The sequence below is a fragment of the Corvus kubaryi genome, unplaced genomic scaffold (assembly GCF_017639235.1).
Source record: "Corvus kubaryi isolate FWS band 111438036 unplaced genomic scaffold, C.kubaryi_AGA036_p1.0 37264, whole genome shotgun sequence".
Taxonomy (NCBI): Eukaryota; Metazoa; Chordata; class Aves; order Passeriformes; family Corvidae; genus Corvus; species Corvus kubaryi.
The window spans coordinates 1,543,204-1,565,223 of NW_024581079.1; the positions used below are offsets into that span (position 1 = coordinate 1,543,204).

The 22,020-nt window shown below is 47.7% G+C and overlaps 1 protein-coding gene across 1 annotated transcript; it reads left to right on the plus strand.

The window, feature by feature from the left end:
• The first annotated feature begins 270 nt into the window (after positions 1–270).
• Positions 271–19,092, plus strand: BOK (BCL2 family apoptosis regulator BOK). Its single transcript, XM_042024617.1, has 5 exons — positions 271–565; positions 1,423–1,801; positions 5,678–5,806; positions 13,022–13,185; positions 17,957–19,092. Exons 2-5 carry the CDS (start codon positions 1,579–1,581, stop codon positions 18,080–18,082), a joined length of 642 nt encoding a protein of 213 aa, XP_041880551.1. The 5' UTR covers positions 271–565; positions 1,423–1,578; the 3' UTR covers positions 18,083–19,092.
• The last annotated feature ends 2,928 nt before the right edge of the window (positions 19,093–22,020 follow it).

The following is a 22,020-nucleotide window of genomic DNA, read 5'->3' on the forward strand; positions in this document are numbered from 1 at the left end:
CCATATGAAAATGACTGGCCAACATCAACTCTGCAAAAGCTGCTCTGGGAATCCAGCAGGAATTACTCCTGGTTCAGCAGTGCATTCATTGCTGTTTGTTACCTGGGGTAACCTGGTCCAGAAATGATGCTCCCACCCTCACCCTGAAGTCGAGTCCTTGAACGAAGCCCAGTGAAGAACAACAGAGAGCCTCCTTAAGAGAGAGGAAAGGGGAGGAGAAAGCGTCTCTCTCTGGGTATAGCAACCCCACCTCCCGGTTATTTCATCTTCCTTACAAGGCTAAAGCCCGAAGCTTTCCTCTGCGCCTGGGTCCCTTAAAAGCAGGAGAGCAAACCCCAAGGATCCCGGTGGAGTGCAGCCGGCGTGCGGGGCTGACAGAGATGGGGAAGGAGGCACTGGCATGAGCCCTGTGGAAAGCACAGCAGAGGAGGCTGGTGCTCTCCAGAGAGGTGTGACAGTAACCTATGAATCCTAAACCAGGTGTCCAGTGATGCAGATCTTCTAAAGAAACATGAAACCAAACCCAAAAAGAAATCATTGAGGGGGAAAAAGTGCAACATGAGAGGTAAATATATTTTTCCTTGGGACAAACTGAAATAACTGGCTGTATTTTGTTTGAAAATCGTCATTGTAAGTAGATGTTGGAAACTGCAGACTGAAAAAATGCATTTATTAACATCTGAATAAAGACTGGTCTGACTCTGACTTCAAAAGCAGCACTGGGTTAAAAACTCAGATCAGCAGATGAATTCAGGTGCCTCTGAAGAAATTTTGACGTTTCCCTTTAGGCATTCACAGCATAAAGCTTTTTAAAAATCTACTTTTCTGTTTTGCTCTCTCTGCTATTGCTAGATGTTCTCAAGAAGTAGTATGCACATTGCTTTGGGAAAAAGCGTGGCACAACCAAAACCTAAACTGAGAGTATGGTAAAGTGTCTCCATCAAGACATTTCAAATGCTCCCATATCCCTGTTCTTGCAACAGTGCCATTTCTTCAGAAAGATCCATGACCTACTGAGCTGGAATGTCTGTTGACATCTGGTTGAGGTTACTGTAACTGGTATTTGGGGTTCTTTTTTTTTTTCCAGTTTAATTGAGACAAGCTGAGATTGTCTGCACATTCTATGAAGTATTTCCATGCTCTGACTGTCTAGTCTCTCTGAGGGGTAATTCTAGAACTGCCAGATATGAATGGGAAAAGAGGAAAAACCTTGAGAGTTCAAAACTGCAGCCCTTCTGTGGACCATGCTGCCAGGGATAGTCAGTGGCTGAAAGGCTCAAGACTTTGCCCCTTGTCTGTAAGACAGACCGAGACAAATGTTTTGCAAATCTGATACTACTGACTTTAGCATAACTGTATTTTTGAGCTTCTGATTTACATCTTTGCGATGCTAGAGGACTTACAGATGCTTTTATTTACCAGCTAAAATGAAAAACTGGCCTGTGGAGAAGAGCTGCTGGGAGTTCTGACAGACCTTGAGGACAGAGGATTACTAGACAACTCCTGCAGATTCTCATCGAAGGCATTGCCTCAGCCTTCCAGTCAGTGCATGCAGAGGTGTGGGTTCAGCAGCTGAGGATGGAAGTGCTACGTCGTTCCTCAGTCTTTGCTGCAGAGGTGATGGAGGTTTTTGACAGGTCTCCCACTGACAAAGAGCTCGTGTCCCAAGCCAAGGCTCTCTGCAGAGACTACATAAACTCAAGGCTGGTTCAAGCAGGTGTCAGCTGGAGCAAACCTGAGTACCACACCCCAGTGCCTGGGGGTAAGCTGGCTGAGGTGTCCACCATACTGCTACGACTAGGTGAGTCCTGCTGGGATGGGGGAACTCAGATTGTATGGAGCAATTCGGACCAGACTAAGGTTTCTGGAAGAGGCTTTTCATGTGATGATACAGAGATTCTTCTTCCCTGCTTTTGGCATTTAGTTTTGGTTTAGGTGATCTTCCCTAAACAGTTCCTTTGCTTGAGTTTCCTCAGTCTCTTTGAGCTCAGCACAGGGTTTCTGCAAAGCTGCCCTTTTTCTGAGGACTTGCAACAGCTCAAAATCACAATGCAGTCCAAGAAAGCAGCAAACTGATTCTGTGTGCACAGGTCTCCACCTGTGTAACAATTCTCAGGGTACTTAGAGCAGTTTTTCTCAGCTGGGCATTTTCACCAGTCTTGCAGTGTTTTCTCCAGATGTGACTTGATTGCCACAATGCGTCTGGCATCTTTAAGGCCACTGCTACCGCTGGACTTGGGCTTCAGCAGTAGCTCACCCAGCTTTAATTTGGGGGTAGTTGCTTAGAAAATGTGTTGTTGGAGATTTTATAAAAGCTGCTTTTAAATGACAGTGTGTTTAATTGTCCTTTAACTGTCTACCTTAGTCATTCAGGAAGAGCTAAGTTTTCTTGCTTTTTGCTGGAGCAGGAAGGAGTTGGTTGATGTTGTTTGGCACACACTACCATTCAGTGCCACCCTCACAGCACAGCAACTCTGGGGGCTTCAGGGAGAGCAATTTGAAGGTCATGCCTGGAGGCTGTGACATGAAGACATGCTCTAGAGCTTGTACCAGGAGCACCCTCTAAATGTTGACAGTTGCCTGGCCTTTTGTTTCGGGTTGTGTAGCATCCTGTGTGCTCAAGTCTAGCTGTTTGTCTTTTGGGAACACTACATCCTTGTTCTTGGAAGTTGTTTCCAACATCCCTCTTCACCTGCAGGCTGGTATATTAGTTCACATCTGGCTTGGAAACTACCACCAGCATTTGCATCTGATTTAATTACATCAGAGTTCAAACATGTGTGGTGAAGTAACCATTAGCTGGGCCTAACAAAGTCAGGACCAGGGCTGGTGTCCCTACTTTCTCCCCTTTCTACCTGTTTGATATTATCCCAAGTTTCTTTTTAAGGTACAGCTGTGTTTCTTTTAACTGACTTTTTTTTTTTTTTCTAAATTCATTCTTTTTCACTTTTTCTCTTCTATGCTGACTTAACTTCTGTTTTTGTTTCCAGTGGTTGTTTGGTCTTTGGGGGAATTTTTTTGTTCTTCTGTCAATCTCATTGTCTATTTGTATTCCCTTTCTTCTCCACCTGGATTGGGGGTTGAGATTTATTTGCTTTCAACTCAAGCTTCTGTGGGCGGCCAGGAACATGTTAAAGGGCAAGCAGGTGGCGCACTGGATCTGAAGGCGTCTCCTGGATGACTCTCCTGTTACTTATCCATGTGCAGATGGAAAGATTTGGCTGATAGTCCCAGGAACTTGGTGCCTTCTCTGAGCAAATCTGTTTGGAGAGCACCATGTGGTACCCATGCAACCAGAAAGGTGAGCAGTCCTCCTGATTAAGATGAAGAGTAGTTTCTGTCCTGTTTCTTTTTTCCACTTGCCACATGGCCCATCCCTTTCTTTTCCCCTTTGATGCTCTAACCAGCACAAGGCCAGCTGCTATCCAGCCACCTGCCAGGAATGGTAATCCTTAGCCACTTCCTGAGCAGTGCAACAAGCCAGACCAGTTTTTTCCTTCATGATAGTGCTGAGAAGCCTGTGGAGATGGGAAGTTGGAGTATTTCCTAGCCCACTTGCATACAGAGAACTGCCTGGTGGGCCAGCAGAGGTCCTGGGCACAGGCGATGCAGTTGGAGGTCATAGGGAGGGAGACCCCATCAGCTCACTGAGGCTTAGCAGCTAATTAGGGCAATTAATGAGTCAGACATGGTAAAACCTAATGGTATAGCCAAATGAGGCACCCCAGGCCAACCTGCTGCGTGTGTCAGAGGCCTGGTTTATCTGAACTTGTATTTCCTCTGGCCAAGGCCCAGGGAGGTGCCCTTTGACCACTGCACTGATCTTCTCCACATGGGAACTCTCACTGCTGCCCTGCTAACTCCTCCATAATCACTGGAGGAAGGAGGAGAAGCCCCCAAATTGCTCTAAATGTTGCAAAGTTGGGTGCCAGAACAAGGGCACTGGAGCCCAGCACCGGTGTATCATGTCGCAGGAGAGGTCCTGGGGCTGCTGGGGCAGGGAGGCTCTCTGAGCATGGGAATGCTTTCCTGTGCTTTCCTTCCCCGGATGCCCTGTGCCTTCCTGCAGAACAGGGCATATGTGCCTCCAACCAAACCCTGATCTCATCTGGGGCCTCCAGGCACTGCTTGTTAGAAGCTGTAGCAGTGGCAGGCTACCAAGGGCTGATCCCAGCCTCCTGTGCCTCCCTCTCAGCTAACCAGGGCTATCCCCATTTCCTTACATTTAGCTGGAAGCCTGTGTGCTGCCTGTGAGGAGAAAACAGCTGTTGAACAGTCCAAGTAAGGTTTCCTCTTATCAGGGCTGACCATGTGTTGGCAGGTTTCCTCTTGCCATCAAAGAGGGACAATCCCACGCTCAGAAAGGGCTGGGAGAGCTCAGCTGTGGAATTCTATAGAGCTGGGTTTTGCCTGTGCTGAGTGCCTGATAAATGAATTAAGGATCAGTAGCTAATGACTCTATAACAATCTCCTGATTGCAGTGGCATCTTCCTTTTTGCCTCTCATATAAATGAAATTTTGAGGATCATCAGTGCCCTCTGGCTGGGCCAAGTCACCTGGGTCTTGCTGTGGGATATAAAGGGGATATAAAGCTGTTGGGATAGCTCTTTCTCTTCCTGGAGCACCCTTGTGTGGGAGAAGAGCACAGTATGTCCTAAAGCTAAGCCAAAAAGGGCTCTCCATGCACAAAGGACCTTGGTGCCATGCAGTGTTTGCATTGTTTCATGCTCCTACAGCACCTGTGCAAGCGTCATTAAATATCCATGAACCTCTACAGAGAGAGAAATCCCTTGGAAACCAGGCTTTATTAATTCTACTACTCAACAACGGTTTTATTTTGCTACAAAGGAAAAGCTTTACTGTTGTTTCCCAAGCTTCATAGCTCAGTGCTTTAGGAGGAGGTTCTCTGCTTGTCCTTGGTATTTTTGTCTTGGTCTTCAAGCTGGCCTAACACCTCCAGCCATTTCCCAGCTGGGCAGAAAGCACTCTGGAGGTGAAAGCACATATCTGTGTCTCAGATATCTTACTGCTGAGCAGTCAGCCATGCAAATGAACATCTCTTTAACCATTTGGAGGAGAGAAAGAACTCCAGATTGACTCTCAAGTGCCTGTGTGAGCATAAAATAGCTGAAAGTCTCTTTGTTTAATTAATGTTGTGCAGCTCTGGGTGGATCCTTGGCTTTCATCAGCCTTCAGCATTCTTGAGTCACTCTCATGCACTTCAGGCATTTTTGTACAAGCCCGATGGGGTGCTGAGGAAGGGCGTATCTCTCAAAAGCTCACATGGATGTACATGCCTCCTTCTCACTTCTGAAATAAAATGACATGGCTTTGCTTATCTGAGGCCTGTCTCCTGTGTTGGAGGAAAGGCAGGCAGCCAGCCTGGGAACAGCACTTATATCAGGGATTGCTGCAGCCACACCAGGGGTCCAGGGCCACTGCCTGCCTCCGCTTCCTTTAGGAGTCCCAGGCACAGGGCATATTGGGAAAGAGGGTGCAGGTGATAGGGAATTGCATCTAAACCACCCTAAGCACCTGCTGCCTGCTTAAACTCAGGTGGAGCTGGGGTTCTGCCTCTTTGGCTGAAGGCATCCCTTGAGTGACCCAACCATAACTCCTCCATGGTGAGAGCAGGACTTGGTGCTGTGTGTGCTGACTCCTGGCTGTTTGTTTCCAGGGGATGAGCTGGAGTACATTCGCCCCAATGTCTACCGGAATATCGCCCGCCAGCTGAACATCTCGCTGCACTCGGAGACGGTGGTGTCGGATGCTTTCCTGGCAGTGGCTGCACAGATTTTCACTGCAGGTACAGTGCCCAGACAGATCCACAAGCAGGGCTGGGTGGGAGGAACAGGATGGAGCCACCTCTCTCGGAGAAGGCGTGTTTCTGGGATAGCCTGGAAGGTGGGGCCTGGTTTCTCAAAGGGCTGTGGGCAGTTTGGCAGTGTGCCGTGCTTTAATAATTTAATGAGAGCTCCTCTCTGCTGTCTTCTGGCTGGGAGATGTCCTGGGTTGTAATATCCTCGTGTAGGTTCTGTCTCGTCCTAGAAGGCACCTCCTGCCCTTCCTCGTTAGGAGCTGGTTGTTGCCTCATTGCATGGGGAGGTCACTCATTCCAAGCTTCTTTGCTCACCATTGGCAACTGCAGAAGATTCATTGCATGGGAGTCTCCCTTATTCCAGCTCATGCTGCTGATGCTGGGAGCCAGAATCATAGCTCAGGGTGCTGCTGATGCTGGGAGCCAGAATCATAGTTCAGAGGAAAGAGGCTCTTATTGAGCAAAGGAAACCAGATACTCAAGTTCAGTCTGAGTTTTCATGCCAATTACCAAGTTTGTTAAGAAAACAGCTACAGTCTGACACTACAGTGCTTAGACAGCTTGGGGAGTCCCACCAGTCACTTACAATGCCTTTCCAGCAAGGAAGCAGGGGATTTTGACCCTTTTTTGCTGGAGAGGATTTCTCCTTAATCTTTTACATGTCTGTCTTCCACATTCTGGTCTGGTTTTGAGTCTTCACACTGTACCTCTGTCTGTGCTCACTTCCTGTCCACACTGTCTACAGGTCTTGACTAAGCCCAAAACTGCCCTGAGCATCCTGTTTCAATGCCTCTTCTTTCAGTGAAGAAATTTTTACTAATACCCATTCTAAACACCACCTGGTGCAATTTGGGGCCATTTCCTTTTGTCCCATGGCTGGGAGAAGAGACTATGGTAAGGCTCAAGGTGTATTTTGTTCCCCTGTTTCCAAATGACTCATTAGTTATTCAGGGTGAGGAGAGCCCATCTGTGTGGAGACAAGCCCTGCAGAGCCCTGATCTGCTTTTGATGGTAAAGGATCTGCAACAGCATCATCTCTGTGATGTTACTGCTGGTTCTCGTGTGTGGTCCAAAGCTGCCTTTGCAGGTAGCAAGAGAGTTTCCCCTGACTTGAACAGGCTTTGATTTGGGGCCTGGCTGAGCTGACATTTACCTCAGGTGTTCAAACAAATGCCAGAAGGAAGAGGTCACTTGGTGGAGAAACAGAAGTGGAAAAGGGAGAGGTGTGTTTTCCTTCCTTAAAGGAAGCAGTTCTGTCCTGTTGGTAAGAGCTGGTGGGCATGAGGGCTTTTTGAAACCTTTCAGCCTGATTTTTACTGGGTTTGGTTTTTAATCAAGAGTGTGTGCGCTGCAGTGAACCCTGTGTAACAGGAATGTAGGGTTAATGCTTTCTGAGGAGAAAGCACTTTCCCCCCAGGAGCAAATGGATGTAGATGACACCAAGCTAAGTGGTGCTGTTGACACACCTGAAGGATGGGATGACATCCAGAGGGACCTGGACAAGCTTGAGAAGTGACCCATGGGAATCTCATGAGGTTAAACAAGGCCAAGTGCTAATGCTGCATCTTGGTCAGGGCAACCACTGGGATCTATCCAGGCTCTGATGAGCAGGTCAAGAACAACCCTGGGAGAAGGACTTGGGGGTGCTGGTGGGTGAGAGCTGGACATGCCCCAGCCCTGTGTACTGGGACCCAGAAACCACCCATGTGCTGGGCTGATCCCCCAGTGTGGGCAGCAGGGGAGGGGGAGATTCTGCCCCACTTAGAGCTGCCTCCAGCCTGAGGGTACCAGCACAGGAAGGACATGGAGGTGCTGGAGCGAGTCCAGAGGAGGCACCAGGATGATCAGAGGAGGGATGGAGCAGCTTTGCTGAGAGAAAAGGCTGAGAGCTGGGGTTGTTCAGCCTGGAGAAGAGAAGCTCCAGGTGACCTAACTGTGGCCTTCAAGTCCCTGAAGGAGCCAACAAGGAAGTTGGAGAGAGACTATTTACAAGGGACTGGAGAGACAGGACAAGGGGGAATGGCTTCATACTAACAGGTAGTAGGTTTAGATTAGATATTAGGAAGAAATTCTTCCCTAGGAGGGTGAGACCCTGGCAGAGGTTGCTCAGAGAAACTGTGGCTGCCTCCTCCCTGGAAGTGTCCAAGCTCAGGTTGGATGGGGCTTGGAGCAACCTGGGATAATGGAAGGTGTCCCTGCCTGTCAGAGACTGGAAAAAGTAATCTGTTTTGAGACACCTTAGGATGCTTGTAATGCATGGGAGGGGGTGGGTCAGGCCTTGCTCTGGTGAGGTGGTGCCCTGCCCCCAGTGCCCCCCGTGCCCCCTGTGCCCCCCAACCCTGCAGTGTCTGTCAGCCACGGCACACTGAAGGCAGCCCCCCAATGTTGCCTTCCCCAGTCCCTGAGTGGCTGAGAGACTGCAAGTCCCACTTGGGAGGAAGGCCCAGGATGGGCCAAAGCTTTAAGAAGCCTGACCACGAGGCAAGCATGTTGTCCTTTAACCCTACCTTCATCTTGGAGTTTTACATCACTGGAGCCCAGGAGTTGGTAGCTATATGTCTGTTTTCCTATATCTTTCCTGTCTTTCTGTTTTTCCCCCTTTCTTCTTCTCTCTTCTCACGGAATACGATATTGAATGGGTTTAAAGGTTTTCTATGTTTGGTGGGCAAAGTCTATGCAGTGGTAAGTGATGTTATGTTGCATTTACTCTTTTGCCAATGTTCCTTAATTTTCTATAGTTTGCCAGTCAATTTTTGTGTGTTTTTTACCTCTCGAGAATATCTGGTTGGGATTTTCTCCTTTGCATCTACCCAGAGCAAAACCTGGAATTAAGTGACTGAGGTGTAACACTGCCCATGACAGGGGATTGGAATGAGATGTGCTTTGAGTTCCCTCCCAACCCAGACCATTCTGGGTTTCTCTGAAATGCTGTTAGAAATGCATCCTGCTGCTCCCTCATCGCTTAGGTCTTATGACTTGAGCTTCCTGCCTTGTGCACACCCCCTCAGCTTTTCTCTCCACCAGAGTATATTGTGTCTGGCTGTATTCTCCCAGCTGTGGAAGTGTAGCAGTGGATCGTGTTTCTTTAAGGTCTGATTTGTGAGCGAGACTTTGATGCTGAGTGGAGCAGAGGGAAGTTTATTTGAATAACCTCGGGTGGTGTGGTGCCCTGAGACTGCACAGCCGTGTCTCATGGCTTCTTCATCTCTCCCCTGGGGCAGAAAAGCTCATATGAGCAGGAACACTTTCAAGAGCATTCCTCTCCTGCAAATTCATTTTACCCTGGGCTCAGCAATGTTTACATACCTTCAGCTCCATGGCTGGCCTAGAGAATGCAGCTTGTATTTCTTATTTTTTATAATGCCTTCTAAGCAGCCCTTGTTTTTCCCTTAACTTTTTCCATATCCTTCTGTTCCATGTCTGTGAGCAGAGCTTTCTCTCTTTTGACCATTCCTTTTTGGACCAGCTTTCCATTCCCTGTTGTTGTTAGCTCCTGTGCATGTTAATCCACGCAGTGGGAAGCTGTGAATGGATTGTCTTGCTTGGTGATGAGTGCCCATTTCACCCGGTGTGGATGACAGCCAGGCTTGTTGAGGAATTTGGAGCAAGATGTGTTTTTGCTTCTCATATGCACTGGCCAGACACGATTCCAGCTTATGCTGAGAGATGCATCACACTAGTGTCACTTTGAACCCGGCCTGGACAGCATGGGGGCAGAGGCACTGTCCTCTCAGTAGATTGTGCTCCTCTGCCCCTGCCAAGGGAGTACTTGAGAGAAAAGTTAATGGAGCTGGTCCTGGGAAAGTGCAGAGGAGGGCTGCTGGGGCATGTTCCCCTGCCCTCTCCTGCCTGGGGCTGAATGGTTGCTGGAGCCCTCCTGGGCAGGGGGCCCAGCCACAAGCACAGCCCAGGTGTTGGAGATGCCTGCTCTTCCCTTGCTTCCTGCAATGTCTAATGAGAACAAGAGCATAAGCTGTGCCCTGCTGTTGTGAGTGAGAAGCCCAGCCTGCTGTCTCCATCTTCTGCCTCCAGCAGTGGCAAGAGGACTTCAGACAAATGGAAATCAGGAAGGGATTTCCTCCTGTCCTGCCCCCATGGACCGGCTCTGCTAGTAACAGGAAAGGCAGACTGAAGGATTGGTTTGACCCTTATGGGCATGCTCTGGAAAGAGGATGTGACCCCTGAGCCCTCCACATCCATCACCATTATAAGCATTAACCAAGAGCTCGTTCTCTTTCTGCTGTCCAGTGAAAGGGAGAGGGGTTCTCTCCCTGTGCCAGGGAAGCACTTACCTCGTGCAAGTCCTGCAGCAGGTACCACTATGGAACAATCTTGGCAGGGAAGCTGGAGCTGAAGGGCTTCCTCTCCCTCCTCTCTGGACTGATGTGCCATGGAGCAAACTGCTTTCCTGTGTACTGGGGAAGTCATTGGTCTCTTGAGCCTTTATTTTTCACAGGTTGTAGGTACACTTTTCTTCTGTTGGAAAGAGAAACTTGGGTTCAAAACAAAGTTAACCAAGACTGGAGCTGTCTTTCTGTACCAGAGTGACTTCAGTCGTGTCAGTGTTCATTACTGCCATGTAAGTATCTCAGAGCTAATGGACTTGCTTCAGATATTTAAAGAGTGCTGTCAGTAAAAGCTTGGGCATAAGCCAGTGAACTCCTCCCTGGAATTTTGGGTAACTTTTGTTATGTAACTCAAGATGCAAGGAACCATATTTCTGCAGGGATGGAGAACTGTAAAACTGACTTATACCAAAGCTGAATATAAGCCAGCTGAGGCTCTAGTCCTGGAGATAGATACCATCAGCAAGGAGTGTAACCCTGTAAAGATTCTTTCATTAGGTAGAACTGTATTGACCTGCACTCGGACAGCCTCTTTCTTGCAGGGAGAACCCCTCTGTCTAGTCCTCTGTGGTTTCATAGACTCTTCCTGGCTCATTCTGCTGGCTGTCATGGTGACACACAATGTGAGAAAGGCAGATAAATAGTGCGAATGCCAAACAGGCAGTGAACTTCCTGAGTGACAGCGCTGGTGTCGGGGACACCGCAGGGTCTGCTCAGCAAATAAAACCAGAAGAACAGTCACTTCAGCTGCATTAATAACTTCCTCTGATCTCGGGGATGGTTCTGCAGAAGGTCAAAGTATCACAGAGGATTTGAGCTAATGCTGTTACTGTTGCTGCAGAGCCTCACAAAGGGTTCATCTGCAGATTTTGATCTTACGTTAGTCATGAAAAATGGGGCTTTTTTTGTAACACTGAATGGATTTTCTTCAGTCTAAAAAGGTATTCCTGTGGCTGACATTTGAAGAGTTCCTCTAAAGTTTAGTTCTTTTTTTTATTTAAGGAAAAGAAAAGCAAGCAATTCCTAAAAGTGTTAGTGTGAGTGTCTCTTTTGAAGCACCAAGTATAAGAATTGTGGAAATGCTCTGAAATCTGCATGTTTTCCAGAGAAATATTCTCACTGTTCTCATTCTGCTGCAGTGAGAAGAGCTGTGAGGAGGCTGGAGCTCCATCCCAGAGTTGGTTCAGGCTACCTGGGAATCTGAGAGTGCAATGAAGGAAAAAGGGAGACTCTTTACCCCATGTAAATTGTATTTTTGCTTGCTGAGCACATCCAGTTTTCTAATGGTGCGTTTAACTCCTCCTGATCCATAGATCGAGACATTGCACAGATCTTTCCATCCTCTCACCTGTTTTCTTTCTTGCTGTGACCCTGCAAGAACAGTTTAGTGTGGTTTTTAAATATTAGAACTTCACCAGGCTTCTGGCTCTGTTTGGGAGAGACTTTGGACAGATTCCATAGAGACCTAACACTGTAAAACACTTGGCAGTGTGCTTGATAAAGATGGCTATTGCAGGTAATAAAGTACAGGGGGGATGTGCCATTGTGCAGTGGTAGTTCTGCATGGGAGCGAAAGGGTTGTGTTTCCAGGTCACTGGTCCTGATAAAAGCCTGATGAGGGGCAGCTGACTGCAATGTTTGAGCATGAAGGATTTATGCCCAGTGGTGTTGGTAAGGCTCTGGGGAGCCCCCGGGAGGTTGGCTGGTACCTAGAGCTGAGCTCCCGCGCTTCTCGCTAATGCTAACAGGAAGATGACTACGGCTGGGACAACTTCCATGGAGCTCTTGCTGCAGGCAGGTCAGCCTGGCAGGAAGGCTGTCTTCTGGGAGATTAGATAACTGTCTGACTCCACCCCTGCACTGTCTTCAGTGGGCTAGCATAGGCAATGTTAAGTAGACAGAGAGGCCAAATCCTTGAAGCTACCTGTTTTTCGGGTGGAGACTAAGGCCTGGTCCTTACATTGAAGAGGACACCTGCCCTCCTGAGTGCAAGTGGATGGGTAGGCACTTGGCACTCTGGTGAGCAGCGACAGGACCCAAGGGAATGGCAGGGAGCTGTGTCATGGGGGTTAGATTGGATATTAGGAAAAGATTCTTCCCCAGACAGTGGTTGGGCACTGAACAGGCTCCCTAGGGAATGTCATGGCCCCAGGCCTGCCAGAGCTCCAGGAGCCTTTGGACAACGCTCTCCGGCACAGGGTGGGATTGTTGGGGTGTCTGTGCAGGGCCAGGAGCTGGTCTCAATGATCCTTGTGGGTCCATCCAGCTCAGGATTCTATGACTCTTCTATTCCATCTATGATTCTATAAACCCTCTTGGCCCTGTAGCTTTGCCTCCCTTTGTTGCTTTTGTGCCATGATAGAACTGAAGATGCTTACCTTGTATGCTTTGAGTGTCACATTGGAACAGTGATTAGAAAAAACCAGGAATGCTTTGTCTAGGGGTGTTTAAGTTTTCTGTTGAAGACAAAACCCCCAGGTTGTTCAAACTATTTGAATTTTATCACCTGGGCAGCATGTGCATGGCTGAGAGCCAATGGCAGTACAAAACATGGTGGTGCACATCTTCCCAATCCCGATGGTGCCTTTGGGCTGCTTTCTCCAAAGCTGTGCAGCCAGTGCTGAGAGGCAATTAAACCATACTAAGGTCAGATTATTTCATTCCGCTTCTCTATGTGGAAAGTCTTCCCCAGTTCTGCTCCGCTAGTATTTCTTTTCCCCCGTGTGGAGAACACCCAGAACTGTGGCTGTACGTGGGCAGCACAGGCACATGTAATGAAGCAGAGTCATTTCCTTTGATTATTCAAGACTGAACTGAGTGTGTGTGTAAATATGAATGACCTTTATTCTTTTCACAGGCATAACGTGGGGCAAGGTGGTGTCTCTGTATGCCGTGGCAGCCGGGCTGGCGGTGGACTGTGTGCGGCACGGGCAGCCAGCCATGGTTCACACCATCGTTGACTGCCTGGGAGAGTTTGTCCGTAAGACCTTGGTGACATGGCTGAAAAGGAGAGGAGGCTGGGTAAGAAATGCTGTCTCATCAAACTTGCTTCTGCATGTCCAGACCAGAAAATATCCCAGTTAATGCAAGTGAGAGTGCACTCCCTGAAGCTTTATGCAGAAAGAGGCTGTGTGAGATTCTCTTCCACTGTGCTGTGGCCACCTCTGTCCTACTTACACCTGTGCTAGACTTAGATAACTCTGTTACTGCCTCGTGCTCCCATCCTCAAAAACATCAGTTATTCCTGTCCTCAACTTCCTGCATAGCTGTGCCATAGTAATTCAGTCCTGACCCACCAGCACCTGTTGTGTTCCTGATCTTCTCCAGAGCTAACAGCCAGTCATAGTGGGACACTGTAGGGGTAATTCCTGTGAGGCACTGGCACAGGTTGCCCAGAGAAACTGTGGTTGCCCCATCCCTGCAAGTGTTCCAGGCAGGGGATGAGACTGGATGATCTTGAAGGTCTCTTCCAGCCCAAACCATTCTTTGAGATTCTGTGATACTCTTGGCTGGCTGTTTTCTAGAAACTGGCAAAAAATGAAGCCTGCCAACTTAATTCTCATCTCACCTCTGTGCATCGGATTTCTTTGGTCTCTCTATACCCACTGTGAGCATTGGTTCCTGTGGAGGTTCGTTCATAGTAAGAACTTTATTTTGGTGCTGTGGCATAGCTAGATGCCTTTCCAGTGACCTCCCCAGCAGACTGGAAGAACTGGCTGGCTGTGTTAGTGGCTGGCAGCTGGGTGATATCTGTATGTACCAGGTTCCATGTGCCTGTCTGGCAGGGGCACAGACAGTCCTTGGATCCTCTAGTGTGTTGCTGGGCAGATTCTTCTTGGGGAAAAATATTGCCCTGTGACACCACTGAATTCATGGGACATCTTGTTCCCAAGGCATGCACTCTTTCCAGACTGAGCCACAGCAGCAAATTCCCTCTTTTCCAAGAGGTGAAATTTATTCCTGAGCCGTCAGGAAATGGTCAGGCTCCTCACCCACACAGATCTGGAGAGAGGGGGATGTCTTTTTCCAAATGGGCATTGCTCCTTTGTGCTGAGACTTCCCAACTGTGTCAGTAGCTGGTTCAGGCACCTGATTTCTTCAGGAGTGAAGGCACCTTTTTTGGCAAAGAGCCACTGGGAAAGTATCATTGTTCTGATTTTGGATCCCTTGCACTTACTGAGTACCAATCCTACCTTAAATCATCCCTGTCCTCTCTAAAACTGTGTCACCTCGAGGCCAGCTGACTCTGGGAACTGTTTGGTTGGGCTAAAAGTAACCTTTGATTTGAATGCCCTGATCTGTTTCGTTTTGCATTCCAAAAATTAATTGTGCCGAGGCAGGTGAAGAGGATATCCTGGGATTAAGTAACACTGTTCCTGCCTGTGAATGCCAATCCCTGCCTCAGTATCATTTGAGGTTTACTTTAACTGCCTACCTGTAGAGCTGCTTGAAATGTATTCTCTGAAACATTGTTGTTTTGGTTTTTTTTAAGATCTAGTTTCATTAAAACAGGAATGTTGCATAGGAACGCATCCCCTTCTGGTTTCCACGGACTTTTTTCTTATTTTTGCTAAAACTTGTGTGCTCTGATAAGTGAGCATCTTATTTTAATTTTTATATTGCTTCATTAGAGTTCAAAACAGTGTTTGGATAGTTCCAAAAGGATACTTTTGTAAAATTTGTTGCATAGCGAACAAGCTGCAAAACCCATCCTCAGACCAGCTGTGGTTCTGTGCAGCTGAGGAGAAAAGTCCACCACTGGCTCCTTCTGCCAGCCATCCCTCTTTAGATGGGCAGCATGTTCCTATTGGAGTTGCTGAATCTATGCTGATTGCTCTTGGGATCTGGCCCTAAGGAAGGGAAGCCAACTTCACTGCCCCCCATCAAGCACAAGACTGTGAAGGCTGCTGGGTTGTTCTGACACAGCCCATTTCCAACCCCCTTATCAGCAATTCTGGGCTGTGAAAAGGAAGTACTTTCCCTCTAGAAACGAGGGGATCCTTCAGTCTGGGGAAAGGCTGCTAATCCTCCTGCCATCTTGTGCTGTGCTTCCCCAAATGTTCTTCCTCTTGATCTAGGCACTGCAGCAAGGAATTTTCCAGCGTTGTTCACTCACGGGCCAGACCAAACAGCTCTTTGCTGGAACCCTCTCACCCACTGCCTGGCCTGGCTTGTGTTGGTTTGTCCTAGCATGCCATCCTTGATCACATGGCCCCCATCTCTTATGCATTACCTTAGGCTGAGGCTGCCAAGAGTAACCCCCATGCCCTGAGCTGGTCCAGAAAAGGCACCATGGAGACTTTGGAAAGGCATTTGAAATTCTCCATTCAGCAGCAGGTTCCCATGCTGCTTCCATAGGGTGGAGAAGACTGCAAAACCCAACCCAAACCTCACAGAAGGAACAAGAAAAAACCTTTGAGACATCATTTCTTCCTGGGAAGAGTTTGCAGCCTCACTAGTGGCTTTACAGTAGAACAGAAAGATTTAAACTTTTTTAGCAGCATTTGCTACAAAGCAGTGCATGTGACTTGAATTTGTTTGAAAAATTAACACAGAACATCAAACTGCCATTGCAACAATTTATCAGTGCCCGATAAGGCAAAAAGACGTAAGTAGCTTTGAAGTTTTCAATTCCACTGCCTTATCAGGTAGGCTTGATTTGGATAACAACAGCTAAGGCAATTGTTAAACAGCTGAGCAATTTTGCTTATTTAAGCAAGCCCCATACAAATTTTTAAGTGCTGCTGAGTGCAGCTCCTCTAGGTTAGAGCAGTGAGGTCATTGCCTTGGGGCAACATAGCAGGGCTTTAAGGAGTTCATGTTTTCTCATCTGGCAGTTAACCCTCTACAGCTGTAATCAACCCAGTGTGTGTATTTGGGCCTTGTACTGGCTCACGTGAGGCACTAAAGCCCATTAGAGCTTATGCTTCTCATGGGTCAGGTACCCTAATATATGTGTTCAGACAGGTACCTGCAGGTCGTGACTCCTCTCAACTAAAGGGACAGTTGGACACAACTGTGTTTTAAACGTGACCCCATGCAGGTCACTAGAATTTGACAAGTTGAATCAGTTCAGGCTTTTTTCAGATGCAAATAGGGTGAGTGTGCTAAGCCATCGCTGGAAGTATTCAGGGAGACCCACCTTGCTTTCCTCCACAATACAGATGAGGTACCTGTAACCACCTGTACCACATTGCAGCATCTCCTGGTAACTACCTTGGCTCTGCTTGCTATGTTTGCTTGTGTTTTTTAGCTATAGGCAGCAGTATTTCCACACCTTGGTGCTGGCTCAGCTTTCTCCTGTCATCCTGTTTCTTCCCACCATTGTGTGCCTGTGTTCCTTCTTCCTGCAGTCTCTGCTTGTCAGTTATTCATGGGCTCAGCTTCTCCTGATGCTCCCAGGAGATCAGCGCTGTGGCGAGGCGCACCTTGCCAGCCCTCCAGACACGGTGAACAAGGAACTGCTGGAACGTGTGGGAGGCTGCTGTCAGCAGAGCTTTGGTCTGGAGACGATGATGGGGGTGGTTAGTGTGGCGGTACTCACTAACCACACTCTGGGATTTGTCCCTTCAACCCCCTTTTCCTTTCTTCTAGTGATGACCAAGGTTGGCCAGGCAAGGCTCGTGCATGTTGTGAGCACAGGCAGAAGGAATAGAGAAGATTATGGGAGCATTCATCGTCTCTCGTGTCCTGCTTTGGGGAGGAACACCTCAGGGTTGAGAGTCTGCCTTGTCTGTGCTTGGTCAATGAGAGACTTAGGTCAGAAGGCGGATTTGGAAGACTACTGAGCTAAGCTTATAAAGAAAAGGCCTTTGGGGCTGTGAACATTTGCCATCCTTGTGTGATTATGTGAGATTATTGTTCTCATTTGCCACCCAAAAGCTGTTTCTGAAAACCACGTGGGGTTGATGTGCTAATGGTGCACCCCCTGTTACACAACCACAGTCCACATCTTGTGCTAGGCTGGAGTTTAACCACAACTCAGTTATATCACAGGCAAAGCTTTTTAATTCTGATTCCTGCACCAGAAAATACATTTTTCTCTCTACCTCTGTCCTGTTCACTTCACTCTCTTGATATTTTCCATTTTCTCCTTCCCATGCCAGATGAGAGCCTATCTCTATCAATTTGATGGGGGGATTTTTTGTTGCTGTTTTTGGGTTTTTTTAATCATTGCAGGCCAGCTTCTCTTCTTGTTAATACTTGAAACTGGCTGCCCAAGCGATCTTTAAATCTGGCCCACACGTCTGGGAGGCATCTCTGCTGGCATATATATTTCCACAAACAAAGCTACAAAGCTTGCATTGCTTTAGGTTTAAATTGGGGGATGGCTTGCTTGAATGTCTTCCAAAGAAAGCATTCAGGCAAGAGAAAACGTACAAGCAACTTGAGCTGATATTTAACAGGACAACCTCTGGGAAGCATCTGGCTTTACAGAAGAGGATGGGAATGCTGATACTGCTAAGGCTTCCTAGAACTGTTGAACAGGGAAAGAAAGTTGTATTTAGTGATCCAAAATGGAAAGTGCTGGATAATCTTCCTGTAGCATTTCTTTCCCCAGGAGTGGCTGAAAAGGAGGATACTTTGCCTCATTGTTGAGGAGTTAGAAAAAGTGTATTTTGCAGGGCTCTTGAGCCTGATTTAATAACTTTCAGTGTGTGGAAGTGTCAGAGCCAGCATCTGGTGCTGCAGCAGTGGTGGTGCGATGCCGTGGGTTTTGGGGCCGGGACAGCCTGCAGGAGTGGCTGATGTGGGCATCTCTCTCTGACCATCTCTCTTCCCTCCTCATTAGGCAGACATCACAAAATGTGTGGTGAATACTGACCCCAGCCTTCGCTCCCACTGGCTCGTGGCCGCTGTTTGCAGTTTTGGTCACTTCCTCAAGGCCATCTTCTTCGTCCTGCTGCCTGAGAGATGAGTCTGAGTTGCCAGGCACAACCCCCCTGCCCCATCTTCTCTCCCACTCCAGAAGCAACAAGAAGTAACTGGAGAAGCAATTCCAGATTGGTAATGGCAGTCTCTGAAGAGGAGGAAGAGAAGAACTGGGACAAAATAAAAGGCTTGTTCTCCTCTCCCATCAACTGGGAGCAGATGATCAACCACAGTCTCCTATTTGCAGCCACACGAGCCTCTCTCACCATTAATCCTTCCAAGAATCTTGTTTCCCTGGGTAACTTGCATGTGTGGCCTGGGTGTTGCTGGTCCCTGGGCACGCTGATGGCAGCCACATGGAGCATGGGACTGTCAGATGGCTGCTCCTTATGGCTCTGTTGCATGCTTATGCTGGCACCAGGCAGAGGGGAGGAGGAAGGGAATATTAGTTGAAATGGGATAAGAAAACAGGAGAGGGGAAGAGTCCCTCCTTCACTTCATGTGATTTCCCTTTCAGTCCTCAGACTTGCCTTGTGTTGATTCTTGTCGTTACATTTGTGCTTAAACTTCATCTCCTCCTTTAGCCCTAACTCACTTGCTGGGCTCTGCCCCAGCACAGCATGGTGGGTTTTTAACGAGATAAAACCAAACATTCTGTCAACAGATGCTTCTCCCTGACACATCTTGGAGATTGGTCTGAGTAGCTCTGTGAGGGGCAGGATGAGAGGGCAATGTATGTTTTGTTGATCCCTCTTGCTGCACTCACCCCAGTCAAACAGGAGAGCAAGGGGCAATGCTTTCAAGCAACAACTTGGGAGTGGAATTTCATCATGAAGAAAAATGTTTTTTCCACGGAGATTTTGTCAGAGCTAAGCATGTAAGTAGGAAAGGCTGGGAGCCGTGGGCAGAAAGAGGGAAGCAGCAAGTGAACTGGCTGGCATTGTAAAAGCAGTGAGCTGTGCTGAAAGTAGCTGATGTTTCTCCTTTTCATCTCTTTGAAGTACAACTCGTAGTCTTCTTTGTGGCAAACAATAAAAGAAAATAAGTGGTGTTTCACTATTGCAAAGGCTATTGTATTTGTTTCCAGACCAGAGTTAACAATTCCAAAAAAGGCCAGAACAGTGCAAAGACAAACACTCTGGCCATGCTAAAAATACTTCAGCTTTTCCCCTGGTAGAGCATGTTAACATGTTAAAACTGTGACTCGCCTGGGTCATGCCTGGAATTTAACCCATGTTGTTGCCATGTCAGAAACATGCTGGTTTTGCCAACAGATGGAGGGCCTCCCTGATGTCAGCAGGAAAGGGCTGTGGAGCCTCCTCTCTGCCAAAGCCTTCTGGAGACTCCCTGCTCAGTGCCCTGCTCCCTAAAGTGTGGTGCTAGGCACAGAAAAAAAACGTGGATTAAGAACACGTGGCACTGTAGGGGGTTTTGCTGGGTTTTTTCCCTGATTTCCCTCCCAAACATTTAGAGGGGCTTCACTCTTCCTCCAGGAGTTACAAAGGGGTCTGAGAATAAAGCAAAACCTTTACTTTTGGGTACTATCTCTGGGCCAGGTCTGTACTGGCAGTTAGTAGTGCTGTGCTCTGACCAGCAGAAACCCTAGCAGAGGATGTGTAGGAGTGAGATCCTCGCACATTTTTGCTTTTTCTGCTCTAGGCTTTTGCACTTTGATGCCTTGACATATGGGGGCCAGGCCCAGCTTTACCCCTAGTGCTACACCCCTAGTGAAGAGTGCTGTGCCACCTTGGTCTACAAGTACATTTTCAGTAGTAAAGCAATTCTTGTGGATCAAAGCCCTTCAAGAGCAACCTCCCTCATCTCCAGTCAACAGAAAAACTCACTGAGAAGGAGAGAGCCTCCCATTCCACATCAAAGCTGTGTGCTGCCTTGGACAGTGGCTAGAGACACTTTGGGGTGGGTTATACTGATGAAGTTCCCAGTGTGGGTACAGCTGATGGTGCCATGAGGTTGGGGCATTTTTAAGTGTGTAAAACTTGAGGCAGTTCCCCAGATAAAACCAAATTGCCAGAGGAACATTAAAAATTTTTTTTTAATTTCCTGACATGATTATATCGGCATTAGGGGTTTTGCTGACATGACTTACAGTTAGGATTTTCTTCCTTAGATTCCTGGTAGATTTGGCTATGGAAATTTAGAGCAGGTACAGAACACATGGGGAACTACACTAATCACCTTTGAGCAGCAGAGAGAGGATTCCCTCCAGTCTGCAACAGCGGCACTAAAAGCTTCGTAGTCCATAGCAGGGGGGTGCATACTTGTTGTCCTAAAGGAGCCTGTGGAAAAGGAGACTTTGGATTTCTGGAAATACCCCAGCTCTGTGCAGACTTTGACTTGGACAGCTTCACAACTCATCAAGTCCAGCTTGCCTTGTGTCTCGTGGAGTGTATGGGAGTTACTGGAGCAGCACAGTTCAACACTGGGACTGGCAAGACCTGTCTCAATTTAGATGCTGTTTTGAAATGTAGTACTTAAGGCTGCTGGGTTTTTTTTTCAGTAAACAAGTGATATCAGAGGATCTATTAAGGAACACAAAGAGTTAAATGCACCGATTAAGTGGATTTAGCAAAAAGATAATGACAAGCCAAATAAAGCAGCATTGCTGGAAAGGAATGTGTGTGGGTGGGAAGGGGGTTACAGAGGCAGACAAAGGCTCAGCCTTGGAAACTGCTGATAATGAAGAGGTGGGGGAGCTCCCCTCAAGCAGGTTTCAGACTGCTCTGGCTTCTGTCTCCTTGCATTTGCTAGTCCCTGCAAAATACATACAAGAGCTGAACAGTGTGCTGCCCACCTTGCACTTGGGGTTAAAGGAGGGTCCTTTGACCCTTCTCACTCCTGTAATAACCACATCGCCACCAGCCTTGTCACCAAAATGAACAACTGAGCAAACAGAATTGCACACAGCACTGTACATTTAGGAAGTAACAGTATTGAGCATGATACAGACAGGTGTTTATGTTGTGTTCAGTCCTATCTGTAATATTTAGTCATTTTGGAGTACTTCCAGAGGTCCTTTACAATCTCAGCTGTTCTGGGGCTCTGTGATTTTTCTATTCCCTCTTCTCTTTTCGCCAGTCCTACATGATGGGAGACATCAGGGTTGGTTGTTTATCACCCTAATAAACATTTTCCTTTTAAATGATTGGTGAAGGTCCTAGGAGAAGATCTAATTTATTTAGTTGTTAAAGAAAACCGAGAGAAAAACAAGTACCAAGGTTAGTACTATTGTGCTCCTCCATACCAAAAGCCTGTCTGTTGTTCCTCTTGCAGCATCAAAAACTGAAAAGCCCCAAACTAACCATCTCACTCTTTCCCCCCAGTGTTTCCTACTGTCTGCTTGAGAAAATCTGCTTGTAGTAAAAGCTGCCTTAATTTTTTTGAGCTGTTTTCCACACACTGAGTATTCTAAGTGAGACTTACACACCAGCTGTCTTGGGGGGCTGTTCCCTGTCCCTAGTGAACTCTCAATCCACTGCCCAGTTTCATGCCTTTTTGCTGAAGGGCAGCAGTCACAGGGGCAAGGGACAAACCTCCTCTCAGCACAGGGGGAGATGGCTACTGTTCACCCCCTTAGGGGCTTGCAGAATCCAGCCAAGCTTTAGCAGTCTCCTGCCTTTCTGTCCCACCAGAAAAACTGGGGGCTCAGGGAACAGGTGAGGCAAGGTCAGGTGGTGGCATGGGAGGTGCTTAGGGAGAAGCAGGAGGAGGAAGAAAGGGTTGGATGGAGGTGGGAAAAGGGCATCTTAAGTATTTTTGTGGCTGTGGAATGTTTTGCAGAGGAGAGTTTTGCCTGTGGTTACAGCAGAGTAGAGCCTGGGGGAACCCGAGCCTCAGCTCGCCTTTGTTCACAGTAGAACTTGCTCCAGTAAGGATTATCCCACCAGCCTCCCCCTCCAACACCAGCCTCATTCTCTGTTTCTTTGTAGTGAACCTACATTCAGTCAACAGAAATATCTGCCTTAT

What these genes read in the sequence shown, in the direction of transcription:
- BOK (XM_042024617.1), top strand. Translation starts at nt 1,579, where the DNA reads ATGGAAGTGCTACGTCGTTCCTCAGTCTTTGCTGCAGAGGTGATGGAG. An exon ending in CACCATACTGCTACGACTAG is followed by an intron (nt 1,802 to 5,677) that starts GTGAGTCCTGCT and finishes GTTTGTTTCCAG; the next exon opens with GGGATGAGCTGGAGTACATT. An exon ending in TGCACAGATTTTCACTGCAG is followed by an intron (nt 5,807 to 13,021) that starts GTACAGTGCCCA and finishes TTCTTTTCACAG; the next exon opens with GCATAACGTGGGGCAAGGTG.